This window comes from Desmodus rotundus, chromosome 7, assembly GCF_022682495.2.
Source record: "Desmodus rotundus isolate HL8 chromosome 7, HLdesRot8A.1, whole genome shotgun sequence".
Classification (NCBI taxonomy): domain Eukaryota; kingdom Metazoa; phylum Chordata; class Mammalia; order Chiroptera; family Phyllostomidae; genus Desmodus; species Desmodus rotundus.
This window is the reverse complement of record NC_071393.1, coordinates 60,410,524-60,426,704: the sequence shown is the minus strand read 5'-3', so window position 1 is coordinate 60,426,704 and position 16,181 is coordinate 60,410,524. Positions and strand designations below refer to the sequence as shown.

Genomic DNA, 16,181 nt, shown 5'->3' with positions numbered 1-16,181 from the left:
CCACTCTGTGGATCCTCTTGTATCTTCTGGATGATAAGTTCAACAGCTTTTCGGTTTTGTTCAGGTTCTCCACTCACAGTGACAACCCTCTCTTGCAAGTTGATCCCATCAGGTTTCTGGGAAAGCTGCACCCAAGCCCCTGACTGCTCCATTATAGCCTTCACAGTAGCACCTCCCTTCCCTATTATCAGACCTGCTGTGCTGTTGGGAACTATAATCTTTACCTGTAATTAAAAAAAATACGTATAAATAATACTTCTGTTTTGCGCACATACATTATATATTACTTTGCTGCCCTAGAAAAAGTAAAACAATCAATTGAAAATTAGTTGAAATATAATTTATGAAAGACAGAAATATCACAACTTCTAAAGTGACTTTCATCAGTTTAATACAATTATCTTGTAAAATTAGCATTTTCAAATGAAAAAAAGCAATTTTCAGTTTTTAATTATTAAACAAAAATTGTCCTTGAGTCTCTGTGCATTTTCCAGTAGAAGTTCTAAGACATTAGTATTTTTTTCAGGGAACAGTAACTATAAATCAATGGTAACATTTTTATATAGCTCCAAAATCAAAATGCTATTGCTGAATCTTCACCTATTGTACTTGAAGAATATCTTTACTCTAACACATATTAAAATGAAGAGTACAGGATTATAAAAGCAAGGTTAGTACAAAGTAGTCTAGTTCTAGCTTGAGCTCCTCCAAAACATTAATTTCATGTTCCTTGTCACATAGCAATTTCCATGTTATTTAATACCTTACTTGTTTCACAGCTGGTATTTTCAGAGATAAAGAACAATAAAATAATTAGTATTTTAATTTTCAACTAAAGTTATAACATATAACCTTATAAAATAATACTTCTAAATAATTAATAACAACAATCCAATTGCTTTCAGGTAGGTTAAAGCTATCTGAGAATGATATTATCTCCATATTCTATCTAAGTTTGTGAAATGACTATTTTGATTTGGTAGACACTCCTCTTTTTTGGCAGTCATAGCTATATTTTAAAAATAGGGCTTAGAATCATGTCACCAAAGGTAACTGAAAAATTATTGCAGTTACATGCACACCTGTAACGATCTAATGGACCCATAAAAGCCATAGGCATTTCAGCTCATTTGTATTGAAACATCCAGCCACACAACCTAGCATATTTTTATTTAGTCAGTCAAATAAAAAGTGTAGAATGAGTATGGTATCCAGCATAACCCCTGAAGTTAATGTATAGGTATTTACATTTTAAATTGCATTTTGGTAGCACAAAAATACACATGGCATTTTTTAATGACTCATTTGGTAGATGAAAAACTGAGTGTTGTCACTGACAAAGCCCTGAAGGGCACTCCTCTTATTGCAGACATTAAAAATGGACAGGCTGAAATAATTTGTTATGATTTAAGCAGGAATTTAGTTTAGATATTCCATCAGATATTTAGTAAGCTATTTCTTAGCAAGTGTTGCCAAGCTATCTTTAGAACAGACCTAAATAAGAATATTTCAAAGAAATAAAACCACACATTTTTGACATGTTGCTCTGGAAGGCAGCAAATAATGAAAGTAGAAATTCAAATTCTAGACTGTCACCTCTTACGTGTACACGTATTATGCACGTGAACAGACGCACATAAATACACACACACGCTTTTCTTTCCACACATATAATTTATAATCACAGTAGAATTTTGTTTCATTCATATTTGTCTATATAATTTCATTTTAGTGAAAAGAAATCTAAATTTTCTAGAAATATTTCTTAGAAACATCGAATACATCCCTCATATTCACCATGATTAAATGCATTCAGTTTCAAGAAGTAGACTGAGAAATAAGTCTTTAACATGTTAATTTTGTTCACAGACTTTTTTTGTGGAAAATTATTTGTCTGAAGTGTTGAATTAAAGTATGTTTGAATGCTATAATTTGAAAGTTAAACCATAATTACATCCTAACTCAGTTATGAAGATGAATTAAAATCATCCTTAAATTTCATCCTATGCACACAAAATATTGAGAAAATTTACTTTTAAGGATTTAAATCCTGAATATCAAATATGATTATACTTTATAAATATTTATTTTAAAAATCAGAATAATTTTGCAATAAAATATTGTTGAAAACACTTACATACTAACAAACTATAGTGTTTTAACATAAGTTTTAGGAAGAAACATATGTTAATCAACCAAAAGTTTCAAAAGAGCAGTTCTTAAATTATTTTAAATTCTAATATCACTTTTATTTTGCTCAGTGCATTGATTACCTGCATGATATAACCCAGGAAGAGAACAGCACATGAAAGGTTAATTACGAAAACTACAGACTATCAATAAAAAGTAATGAAATACATAATTTTATAACATCCATTCTAAAATCACCTGAAGCTTCTATGAGATGTGTGACAATCATATGCTGTTTATTCCTTCCACAGTGCACACCAGCCTCTCACTACATTTAATGCATCCACAGTGTTTTTAATTTATTTTTTAACTCTAGGACTACTCTGTCCTTCAAAAGAACTTATAAAAGTGTGCCTTGTACTTACGTAACTGCACATTACCTACCTTTCTCTTTTTAGTTCTCCCTTTGATGACTTTTATTTCTTTTAAATATTCAAAAATTCTGAAATAATGTTGTTTAGAAACAGTGTGGACTTTTCATGAAAGTAAACATCTTTAAAAAAATCCACATCTTTGTAAATTAAAGAAATTACACCATATCTTATACTAAAGATGCCTTTATGTAGTAAGTACTATTCCCTGGAATTTAGTTTCAACTATTTAAAATAATCGTATATAAAATATTATCATCCATAATTGCTGTTTTATCAAATACTGAAGTGGCCCCCAAATTTTGTTGGTATAAATGACACTTGTCCACATACATCTAAAAATATGATTAAGATATTAATGACTGCATATTTTTAATATTTATAATATGTAGCACTTCTTAATTTTAGATAGTAATAATTCTGCATAAGACTAATTATCTTAGAAATTAAATTAGAAATTCAAGGAAATATAAAGTTGTTAAATTCCAAATTTAGTCAATATAAATATTTAATAGTCTAGCCAAAAATGTCACTCAACTTATACTTTTGACACAAGAACATTTAAAACCTCTTAGATTTACACTACCTTTCTTTCCATAAAGAATTTAAAAATAGCCATATCTATATTAATCTAATATGGACACAGATGGAAAACAGACCTTCTAAGAAGTTGAGATGAAAAAACTAATTTGTTTGTATAATATCTCAGAGAGAGCAGTGCTCCGCTTCCATTTTATGTGTTAGGTCAAAGCCAAGAGGAAGTGAGACGCCAGTGTGGAAGCTTGGAGATGGTGGGCAACCAAATGCTGGGTGGGGAGTGAAGGGTCAGGGGAGAAAAGGAGTGTGAAGAATGATGTGAGCCCACTTTCTTACTTCTTAGAGACAGGAATACAGCATTTAGTAAAAGAAAAGGCTGTGCAGTGATAATGTTTGCATCCCCATTCCATGCAAATGAAATTCATCATTTGCATACTGAAATTATAAATATCAAATTTTAATCATATGTACAGTTTTTCCTTGGTGAAATCTGTTAACACACTGACACATAAATATATGTATTCTTATTTCTAAAAGAATTGAGAGAAAAAAGAACTGGATCTTAAATAGCATACTAATTATTTGGTGTAACACATATCAGCTAAACCAGGTATGTTCTTGATAGTTACAAATTAGTTTTCCCTTTAGAACTATGATCTATAGTTGTACCATCTATCCATCTTTTATGAAATGCACACTGAGTGGCCCAGGCCCTGTGTTGGGAGCTGGACATAAAGGATATATATGACACTGTTCCTGCCTTTAAGCAACCTCTGGATGATGAGTTGTGGAAAGCAGATGTGTAAATGTATCAAAAAGTCTTAAAGGAACCAGTGCAAAAAATATATAAAGGGCACAAAGGAGACACAGAGTTTAATTGGAAGGAGAAGGGATAAGAAAATCTTTGAGGTATGACTGCACTTATCTAAATGCCTTTCGTATTTTTGTACTATCAGGATCCTATTCTTTACTATCAAATATTCCTATAAGCTTGCCCCGGCATCTCTGTGATGTGGAGTTCCTGTTCAAACCTAGACCCATTCTAGTAGTGGTAATCTGCAACCACAAAAGAAGAATCTCTACGGGAATCCTATCAAAAGTATTAAAAATAACAGATAAGTAGGTTTTAATATCGAAGTGTTTTTGATTGAAAATAAACATTAAGACACACACATTTATTCCTTTGCCATGTAAGAACTCCAACTTATTATGGTCTTATAAAGAAAGGTCTGAGAGTGTCTGCAAGGCATCACGTCGTCACCATCATGGGAGGAAAATGACTGAACTATTTCATTAAGCCCTACTTTAAAATAAATGCAAAACAAGTTCCATTGTAATTTAAAATATCCCAGTTAATAGTATGGACTACTTTATTTAGGGTTGCTACATACGTACAGCCTTACAGTCAGAAAGCAATTCCTATCAATAGTAGATACCTGATATTTCATTCATTCATTCAGGTAGTTGATGGTCCAATATGAGTTGGCCTGAGAATTTGGCCAAACTGTTGAGATACAGATGCCAGTGTTTCTAATCTAGTAAAACACAAGCCTGACATTACTAGCGACTATCTTCTCGCCATATGGCAAGAAGAAGAACCAGACGGAAAATAATTAACCTAGATAAAAGGAAACTCCAGAAATGAAGAGAGAAATTTATGATAGCATTTTGGCATCTCAATCTAACATGTCTAAAGCCAGCATAGAATCAATGTAATTCCCTTTTTGTTTAAGCCAGAGTTGGATTTCTATAGTTTGTAACCAACCAAACAGTATCTTTGAAAATACTTTTATGTTCTTGCTATATCATGTATCAAATATCTTGTTATATCACACATCAAACATGTCAAATGTTATTTGCCTATCCAAAAGAAATATTAATATTGTTATTGTATCTTTTGATGCTCTAAAAGATGCCATAGCTTTGGTAAAGAGACACAAGTGGATAAATGAATTTAACTTTTATCAAAATATACCCTAAAGACCTAATGGGGTCTCTTTCATTTCCGTAATATATTACACCTGAGGCTTTGGAAACACCCCATAGTAGCGTCCAGTGGAAATTCTTGTGTCATTTTGCAGGTCTATATGGAACTGCTGACCAAAATAAATAGAAAATCTTGTACATTTTCTTTTGATTATAGATTTATATACACAAATAACTGTCTTTCTGAAAAGTACTGATTTGACAAAATATATGCTGGGGCAAAAGTAGGTTTGTTCTTGTATTATTTATTATTTTACATACAAACAACTGAAAACCTACTTTTGCCCCACCCTATATGTACTACACAGCTATATGAATACAAGTATCTAAAAAGTATAAAAAATCAGCTCTTTTAACTCTGTACTATTCTGTCTAATCTCCTTACTTTTGATAACCAAATCAAAGGCAGTAGTTTTCATAAACATGTCTAATACCTATTGTAAAATACCATGTTATCTTCTCAGATATCCTTTCCCCCAACCCACTGCCAATACCACGTTTTAGACCTGGGACCCCTTTATCCCTTCTCCTGCTCCCTGTTAGGCAGTGTTATCTTCTCCCTCTGTGAACGTTTCTTGCCCAGCCCTACTATTTTATCCTAACGTGTGATATAATAAAAAGTATCTACATTTGGCAGTTAGGAGATATGGGCTTTTATCTGGCTCTTCTGGGTGACCTTTGTCAACTCACTTCAGTTTCATCATTTATGAAATCAGACAGCTTGATTAGACTGTGGCTGAGTTGCTTGCATGTTAGCATCATGAAAAAATCTACAACAGCCTTCAGTGCCACCCGGTCACCTCCCCACTGTGTTACCTAGACTCCCCATGAAGGCATTCCAAATTCTCCACACCCTGTCCCGATCTGTCTTCCCAGCTTCATCTTTTAGGACTGGTGTCCTCCAAGGAACAAACTTTACCTGCTAGTTCCTGAATATAGTCTATGTTAGGTGTTTGTCTATGTCTTTGCCTTCGTTTATTCGTTTGTTCCAACTGACTGAAATGTTAACAATATTTCCACACTGTTCTTCCCCTTAAAACTCACACATTTTTGACTTCTGAAATCTGTGCCTTGCAAGAGTTCAAATGCAATATACTCGTACTTTGTAAACTTAATCCTGGTTTCCTAAAACCAGAAGTGTCCAAGTAGTTTTATACATTTCCTACTATGCTGCTTACCCTATGCTGGCTTATATGAGAGTGTAACAGATATTTAACTCTTAAAATACTGTATTTTCCTGAAGATTAAATTATCATTTATTTTTTCCATTTCCCATTTGCACTTGGTTGAAGTTATCAATTGGATAATGTTTTAAAAAATAAAGCCAAAAAATAAAATATAGATCTGTATAATAACTGAATAGTAAATTATGTGAAAGATTCCATCATGGCCATTTGTGTGTGTGTGTGTGTGTGTAAAGTATGACTCTGGGTTCTTAAAACAAAAATAACTATCTTTATCATCCCTAAAGTCTAAAATTCAATTATACTGCAACCATACTGACATAAAAAAATAAATGTACACATGCTTTTTAAAAAAATTTACGTTTAAAGAGAGAGGGGAAGGGAGGGAGACAGAGAAGGAGAGAAACATCAATGTGTGGTTGCCGCTTGTGTGCCCCTATGGGGACCTGGCCTGCAACCCAGGCATGTGCCCTGACTGGGAATCAAACCAACAACCCTTTGGTTCACAGGCTGGCACTCAAGCACTGAGCCACACCAGCCAGGGCAGATGCTTTAATTTTATGAAATTACTAATACTCACAGATTTATGGTCATTTAAATCCAATAACATAATAATTAAATAATTAAATAAGCACTATATGCTTTTTTCTTAAATGTTCATTAATGCATGATGTTTTTACTATGTTATTTTGTAGTTTCTTATACAAGAAGCTTGTGGCTTGGCTTATTTTGCCATAAAAAATGTGGTCAGGTTGGTTCTAAAAGTCTACAATACAAATATATTAGTGTTTACTCAATGAAGGGGTGAACTAGATCAATTCATAAGGTGGCTCAAATGACAGAGTCTACTGAGTTATGATCACAATTCATAACGGCTGTGGTTACCTCCCACCCGTTGCCTTGATTCAAGCAACTGCATTTTTACCTTACAATAATTTACTTCAAAAGTTTTGTGGAGATTTTACTACATTTTATATTTTTTCCAAAGGGCAACATATATTTTTCCCTCTGCAAGGTGCAAGGTGTAACAGAGAATGACAGACAAATATATCTCTTTATTGTGTCTTGAAAGAAGATAATGAACGACAATCCTCAAGAAATTTCTAAAGGTAAATAGTTTAACTATTTTTAATGTAATACATTTTGTCATTTTACCCCTTGAAGCATTATTCAAAGTGGGGTTTTTTGGATGACTGCTTCATATTTTAAATATATATCACATTACATCCCAGTAGATTTGAATAGGAATAAGAAAAATAGAAAAAAAAAACTATTCTTTATAGGTAAAGAAAAAAAAGAGAAGAATTTCAAACCATTTCTGTTATTTTGAGATAAGCACTCTAGACATAATTATATCAAAAAAGAAAATGACTAGAACTCAAGTAATTATAAAGAAACCATGAGGGTTGTAAATGATAAGCTATCATAGGGCAGTTCTATCATTGCAAATGAACATAATTTGGGGTATTGTCTTCTAAATGCTTACTAAACCAGATTTTATTAAATTGAGACTAAATTTTCCAGAAGCCCCATTTGACATCATCTATGCATCAAATTATCAAAAACTCTATTACGATTATTGCTATTATTTTAAACTTCTCTTCCTAGCTCATTCAGGATTTGTATGTGTGTGTACATGTGTGTATATTTAGATATATGTTCAGAGTTCTTAATTATGATAAGTGAGAAATTGTATTTGAAATATTTGGGATTTTTACATGAAAATTTATTTTCTCAGTTTAATATTTTAAAGGTCACAATGATCTACATAAAAAGTGAAACCCAGCTATGAACATAAAAGCAGGAGCTGTGTATATTGAAGTGGGCGATAGAAAAAAAGGGTGAAATATAAAGACAGAGAAAGCAAGAATTCTATTTTGGACATTTTAAGTTTAAAATGCCTTTCAGACATCCAAGTAAAGGCATTAACTAAGTGACTGGCTCTGGGTTTGAAGATTAGAAGACATTTGAGAGTTAACATCGAGGCAATATTTAAAGACACAGGTATAGATATAATAATCTAGGGGAAGGTAAAAGTGAAAAAACAATTTTAAATAACAAACAGTAAAGAACTGTGTGGACAACAAAATGTTTAAGTTCTAAAATGATCAAAGATATTCAAAGTACAACAGCAAAATTAATTAATCCCCCCAAAAATATGTGAACCAAACACAGATGGGGGAATGGCTTCACTATCAATGTCTTTCTTTTAAATAACATTTGTAATAGTACATACTGCCTTTTCTAAATCACATTTTAGTATACATTAAGTTATAAGATGAGCATAATCTTTAACTTAATTTCTATAATCCATTGGGGAAACAATACAAAAATGGAAAATTTCATATAACACAGAACACTGTATAGTCTATGAAAAGTAATGTTATTATAAAATTAAACTATAATATCTAAAATTATAAATCATAAAATAGAAATTAGAAAATTCATGGATTATAAAAAACTGTGAAATTTAAATATATATGTAGAGTTTGGATTAAACAGTAAAATTATACTTAGGTAAAACTGAAATAAAGGAATAACAGATTGAATTTCACCACATAAACATGTTTTTTTTTAATCATATAAACTATCTTACTTTGATTTTTAAAAAGCAGTGCAACAAAAGGAAATGGAAAAATTATTCCCACATCAGGCTACTAAATGAATAAATCTTGCAAAAACAGATAAAAATAATTCATTTAAAATAAATTTAGTAAATTTCTGGTATTCATTGCATAATTGTTTATTGAGTACCTACTCTTTCCAAGTTACTATTTCTGTTGCTGAGGATACAGAGCTAAATAAAAATGATTAAGAACTTGCTCTCATGAAGCTTATAGCCAGTTAGTTATAGGGAACCATTCCATGTGGCATGGGGAATGTAGCCCAGCCCCCACTTGGAAAGGCCAGTGGGGAGTGAGGCCTGGCACACAAGACCCACGTCCACAGATAGGGGAATCAGGCCTGCATTGTACCTAGGCCGCTATGAGTCTTGATTTTGCTAAAACTCCCTCATTGATTGAGGCAGCAAATGTTTACTTCATATCTTTAAAGTAACTTCCTAAAATTTGTGCTAAACCTCCCAAGGATGAGTGTAACCATTTTAACCACTTATCCCTTTGCGTTTGCAAATATCCCTCTCCTTAGGATGTTGCTAGTTACATCACTCCTTTGTTTTCTATAAAAGGTAACCACTGAAAGTGAACCTGTGCATAGTAAATGAGGAACATCCTTAATATAATGTGCCCAGAAAAGCAATAAAAGCCTGTCCAGGCTGGGGTCAGGGCCCGCTCTCTCACCCAGAGAGTGATCATGCTGTCCCTTTTTCTCCACAGGACTTCTGTACTCTGTGTGAATTTGTTCGTTGCAGCCACAACACACAGACCCCATGGGCCAGGGTCCACATCATCTGGTGCCCAGGAACAGGGACACAAGGCTACCATCCGTAGTTGTGGTCAACACACCAACTTGGTTGGAGTGTGCACATCAGCTCAGGTAACGGCAGATGACACCGAGTGCTTTTTGGTAAGGTCATAAGGTGTGCTGGATTTCAGAGAAAAATGGATTTTTTCCAAGGTCACACTCTTGTGACTGCTTTACATCTGCACTCTCCTTAGTAAGCAGGAGCCTTGCTCTCTCTCCCGAGCATTCACCGCAATCTCATGGGCACAGGTGGAGCCATTAAGAGCCACAAGGGAGCTGGCCGCTAGAAGTCACCTGTGAGGGGATTAGCTGGAACTTGGATCCAGTCAGAACACTAGGTTTCCTGCCAACTGCAAGCAAAAGTAAAAACATTCACAAGCCCATCCCCATGGCACAACCCCCAACTAGGTCTAGGCTTGGAAGAAAGAACAAAGACTTTCCCTTTAAAAACAGCAACTAGTTACAGGGATATTTTACAAGCAACTCAGCAAATTCTTTCTTTCAAGCTGCCTCTTGCGGTCCTTTCAATTTTGCCTTTTCCCTCCATCGGCCTACATAAGGAAAAGCAGGTAGTGAATGAGTGTTTTTGTTTCGACAGGATTCTCAAGATCGCTTTCCAGAAGAATTTAGTGTTAGTCACAGGTTTTGTATGAGAGCTTTTGACGTTCACCAAGCTCCGAAGACAGAAGGCACTTCCTCCCCTTGGCTCGAGAAATCAGGTGTTCCCATGTGAGTTGGAATCTTGTGAGAGTGTCTAGGATCAATTCCTGAGATGTGCAGGGGCCTTATAGGGACCTCCAACATCACCTAATCTAACCTCTTGCTCATCCGGGAAGCACCATATAAAGGTTGGTCACCTAGCACTACGAGCCCCCCCCTCACAGTCCTAAACGCTTGGGGAGGACCCGAAACCCATAAGCAGGGTTAGGGTACTCGGAAGGTCCGGCACCCCTCTCCCTGACTGTCTTGCACCAGCAGCACATTTGCACCCACTGCACTCTTCTCCCTAGCAAGAAATAGGATCTGAGGGTGCAGATGAGTGAAAGCGAAACTGAAACTGGTTTCATAACTACCATGCTTGCAGCAGGAGGAATCTCAGAAAAGGTTCATTTATTTGTTAAGGAATTTCTTTAAAAGTTTCTACAAATCCTCAACCACGGGGAACAGGCTCTCTAAGGAACAGGAGCAATGTTTTAGGCTAATTCAGCAGCTTTTTAAGGCTGCTGGATGTCTCCCAGATAAGAGATCTTTAGATTTGAAAATACGGGGAAAAGCAGGGCAGAGAAGTCCTCATAGTCAGAAAAGCTTAGACAAAAAGAGAAGGGACCTCTGGGATGGTGGCAGGGGTGACTCTGGATGCCTGCCCGACCCTTCCTGTGGGTCACCCCAACTGAGGCAGGTGTCACAGCTGCGCCTGGTGAGCCCATTGTGTGCCCATTAGCTGGAACGTTGACCGGGTCAGAACACTATCAAGCATGGCGGGGCTGGGTCTTTCCACCAGGGACAAGTGGCAGCAGAGGGATCGGGGTGTTGGTTCCCCTCACCTCCCTTCTTCCCCATGTGTTTGGGAGCAACCTTCCCCCATGTCCAGTGCCAGGCCTTCCCCCTTGGGCACAGCTCCATGAAATGCCTAGCAGCAGACTTAGAACTGGCGCAGAAAGAATGTCACAGAGGGGAGTTCCAGCCAGGTCATCCCTGAGGTAAGAGACAGCAGCCCCTGTGCTTTGGGAGGTGGTCAGTGTGCTTAGTTTTGAAAAAGGGATTTCTATTTTGTTTACATTTCTATAACTGGAATGCGGGCATTTCTCAACCCCCCAAAAGTGTGTAGTCTCTTAAATGTTTTGGTCCAAATGGGCAAGTTGGACGAATTTGACCTTATGTTCTTCCTGCCCCGCTTAATATCTGGGGCAGGGACCTCCTCACTCAATGGGGAATGTAAACCACCCTGCTCTTAGTGTTAAACCCAGAGGGTTGCAACCTCAAATAACTTGGCAAACAGATGTTACTCACTATCCACCAGGAATTCAACCATGCTATCAATATGTATGTACAATTTTTTGAATTGTGATGACTACCTAAAGTCACCCATGGACAAACACCTTGTGCAAAACAGGCCTGCAGTCCCACACCCCTTGGTCTTATACAAAGACCCATTAGGGGAAGGAAAGTAGAAAGGTCCAGTTGAGCTATTGACTTGGGGAAGAGATTATGCTTGTATTTACTCTCCAGAAGGACCCTTGGAGCTGCTGGAAAAGAGGGTGAAGCCATATCATAGAAAAGGCTACCCCACCCTCAACCCACCTCCGCTCCATTGGACTCCCCTGATCCAGGCTTCTCCAAGCTGTGTGTCACCCCCCTGAAGTGGAATTCCAGTCAGCATTCCTGGGCAGATATTCATCATTGCTTGAAGGGTGCATTCTCTACCAATCTCAAAGGATGAATTGATCAGCTCCAGCTTGAGCTCCACCAGCAGCTCGGTGACATCAAAGGCCTTATTGAACAGAAGGTGTTCCAGATCCTCCACAACAATCTACAACGGCTGAACCCTAAGAACTGGTTTGATGGACTGAATTTACAAGTTTGGGCCCTAGCAGCCCTTGGGTGCCTCCTTGTCTTAATGCTTATTTGTACTTTACGATGTGTATGGAAGTTGTTTTCTCGAGACTGCATTCGGAAACAGCAAATAGTAGGTTTCACAGGCTTAACAACTACAATTGCCTTCACAAACAAAAAAGGGGGAGATGTTGGGAACCGCCCTGCCTGGTTTCAGAAGCTATAATCCCCTGTGGCTAAGGCTGAGTAAAAAGACTTTGGGACCATAAGCCATTAAGGAGACAAAGCTTATCTTCCTTGTAGGGGTGCCTCCTCTGCCCCCTTTACTTCACCCTGCTTGGCCCCGAGCCTGACCAGTTAGCCAATGACAGGTAAGATTCCTCAAGGGAGGGATGACCTAAGACAGGCACGGTCACAAAGGGGCCCTCAGGGAAGGACTTGGGGGCTATAGAAAAAGGGGGTGATGGACTCTTGCCCCTTGGCTCTGACATAGCCTGAGTCCTTATTCTGTCTGCAAGAAGTGTCCTAATCTGTTGGCTGCCTTACTTAAGCCTGAAACAATGACAGAGGTGGGTGTGGCCCTATGCTGGAAAGGGCGGGTTCCCTGAGGGCAATCAGGCCTAAGAAAGAATGCATAAAATAATGTAAAATCTGCTTTGCTAAAAATGCCCTCAGTTTTCTGATAGGGGTCCAAGCATGAAATGAGTTTGTTCCCCAAAGCTTTATAGCCCTTTAGCTAACTGACCCTGACTCAGAATAAGCCCTCAGAGTTCTTTGTATGTTATTTATTGTTTGATCCTAACTGCCTGACAATGATTGATGAGCTTTACCTGTATTCCTGTGCAAATTGAACCCAATAAAAGCCCATTGAGGAAAAGGCTCCTGGTCCTTCTCCTTTGAGAGATCGGCCACCTTTCCTCCCCAAGCAGATCATGTCTTGGTAGACTTATTCTCGTCCATGGTGGACAGGGGCTCTGTGGGCAAAGCTCCCCTACAGTTAGTATTTCAAAGACTACTGCATATTTAAATGTATATAAAAAACAAGTGGATACATGACATAAAAGCAGACTTAAAAACACTTTAAAATTATAAATTTTTTTAAATCATAATTTTAAACAAGAATCATATAATTAGGATAAATGCTTGTTTAGGAAAACCACTGAGATAATGTAGGAATATACAGCTTTTCAAAATTCTGAGTTTGTTCACAGACTGATTTAATACACCATGATATAACCAGACTAATGAGATATTATTGAAAGTAATTAAAAAGTAATTATAAACAACACTTTCACAATTTGTGTTTTCTGTTTTGTTTTTTACAAATTTTTTATTCAGCCATTTTTACCACTAAAATAAAATACTATTAAATGAAAAGACTGACAGATTTTATATTACTGAAATACAATTTTAGTTGCTTGTAGGTGTTTTATATTTACTAGTCATCTAATTCAACATTTCTTATATTTTAATTTCACCAACAGTTTTTCTGAAAGCAACACTCATTTTTAAAAAGGATAATGGGTGACTGCATTTCAGTGTCACACTACTAAAGGGATATTGGCAATTACTACCACTAATAACTATCACTAAGAAAATAAAAATTTCATGAATTATTCTTATTTTATTATTACTTTGGATAAACAAAGAAATATTAGTTAATATATGAGGCTACAATGTCTGCAACTTAACACAATGTATTATTAGTCACAACAGGAAGTACTTTTCTTACATATAGATGAAGTAGTTCACTTCTAATATTCAATGAATCACAAATAAAAATATATCAATTTTATAATTACTACTATTGGGCTAAAAGCAATTTGAAATTATTAGTGAAAGGGAACAATTCTTTTTTCAAAAATATTTTAAGAGTAATAGAAAGATTGTATCATCTAGTTAATGGAAAAAATAGCTAAACCAAACACCAAAAGAATGAATTAGAAGATACTGAGTTCAAAAGTAAAGATGAAAATGATTAATTTATTTTCTCCTGAAATATTTCTGAATCAAAAATAAAAAATTAGAAAAATGAATGACATGAAGCAATTGTTTATTTCATATTGAGCAGAAATCAAACTCTCTGATTTGGCAAAACTACTCTTATTTGAGTGAATATGCAAAAGATGTTCCTATTTCTAAGCATTTTAAAAATAAAATTAAAATGTTGAAAATAAACTTGGTAACTCCCCAGTTTTCCTGTTTTAGAAATTTTCCATTTTATATGGCTTTACTGGAAAGGTAAAACAAATCTGACTGAACTGCATATACACGCACACAGAGCAAGACGACTAGAGTACACTCCAAAACAGAGGCACTGCGTGCTTTGGTTATATGAAGGCATGCAAACTGTCTGTCTTGAGAATGGGCTGCAAGAACCACCACAGCTATGGCTGCAGGGAGAAGGCTGATGAAACAAACCATTTACCTACCAGGCAGTCCAACAAGACAGAGAATTGCAAATCTGCCTACTTAACAGCTAATACTAGAAAAAGTATTCTATGCATTTTTAGCAACATCTAAGCCAAATTTGGGATATAAAATAAAAAAAAACATTACTGAGTGACCATTTCATTAACCCTTTTCCCCTGAAGTGTACCACTTTCTTCAACTTGAAAACGTGAAAAGCCCTAGGCTTTTCATAAACAGAAATATATCTTAACGCAAAATCATACCCTTAAAATGACTTTTGAAGGTCACATAACATGGTATTTACCAAATGATGTACTATAATTTTAACCTCAAAATATTAATGGTATGCTGCTTTCAGCAGTAATTCTTAACTTGCCCTCTGAGAGATCCTCTGATTCCCACCCCTGGATGTGAGGGTCATACCATCTACACAACATAGCACACTAACAAACTTAGAAGATTGCAATAAAAGAAATATGATTAGAAAGCACTCCTTTAACCATTTCCCATAATTTTTTGCAAGATTATTGCTAAGCAATGTTAAAAAATACTAATCTGCAAATAAAGATCTCCAAGGTAAGGGAACCAAAGTATAGTGGGCAACAGCCAAAAGATTAGCAATGTCCTGAAAAGATAATCATATTTTGTATAATATCCCTTCATAGATTTAAATTGTATTAATTTGTAAACCATTACTGTTCTCGGTGGTAAAGCTAACACCTACCCTTCAACTTTTGTACAAATCAAATATTTTTTAATTAACTTAGAGTTCTTAAAATAACAAAGGGTGTTATTTCATGAAAAAAAGCCTTGACTTAAAGTTTGTGAGAAGAGTCAGTGTTATATAGCATGCAGTTATCATCACTTTTAATAAACTAATGTGCATTTGTCATACAGTACATAGTATTTCCCGAACATGTCAAGAGGCTTCAGGAAACATTTCTCTAACTTCTCAAATACAGGTGCTTAACCTCATCCTAGACCTACTAAATAAGAATTGCCATATGTAATTGTGACGTGAGGCTAGGGTTGAGGACCTTTGACATGTTAAGAAAATATTATACATATTACAAAACCATTTAATTTGGCCTAACTTTACAATGTGAAACATCTGCCGTTTCCTATGCTAGTTACTCAATGCTTCCACTAGGCCTGAAGTTTCTCTCTTTTGACCCTTGCTGAAACCCTCTAATAAAGCATCTCACAATGCTGAAACGAAGGCAGTCCGATCTTTCCCAATCTTTTGGGAAAGTCCCTCTTTATGTTCCTTAAAACACTGCATACACCACAACTGAAGTCATTATTTCTTCCATCCTCTTTTTAGTCTTAGACAACATTTTTTAAAAAAGTAGATACTGAATATAAACTCTAATTGAAAAATAAAATTTAAAAAAGTAGATATGTAAAAAAAGTTAAGACTGTTCATATTCCTTGTCATCATCCTGATGATACATGAAGACTATTAAAAATAGGGCCATATGCTAGCAACTTAATTTCCTGTAATTAATACAGGGTCTGGCAAATG

At 35.7% G+C, this 16,181-nt stretch overlaps 1 protein-coding gene across 3 annotated transcripts in view; it reads right to left on the bottom strand.

Moving 5' to 3' along the window:
* NOVA1 (NOVA alternative splicing regulator 1) overlaps positions 1–16,181 on the bottom strand; it is a 155,761-nt gene that overhangs the window by 5,473 nt on the left and 134,107 nt on the right. For all 3 annotated transcript variants that reach the window (XM_053928633.2, XM_053928634.2, XM_053928636.2), the window contains one exon: positions 1–224. This exon is cut by the window's left edge and continues 5,473 nt beyond it. In XM_053928633.2, coding sequence (XP_053784608.1) covers positions 1–224 — 224 coding nt within the window. The remainder of the gene's footprint in view (positions 225–16,181) is intronic.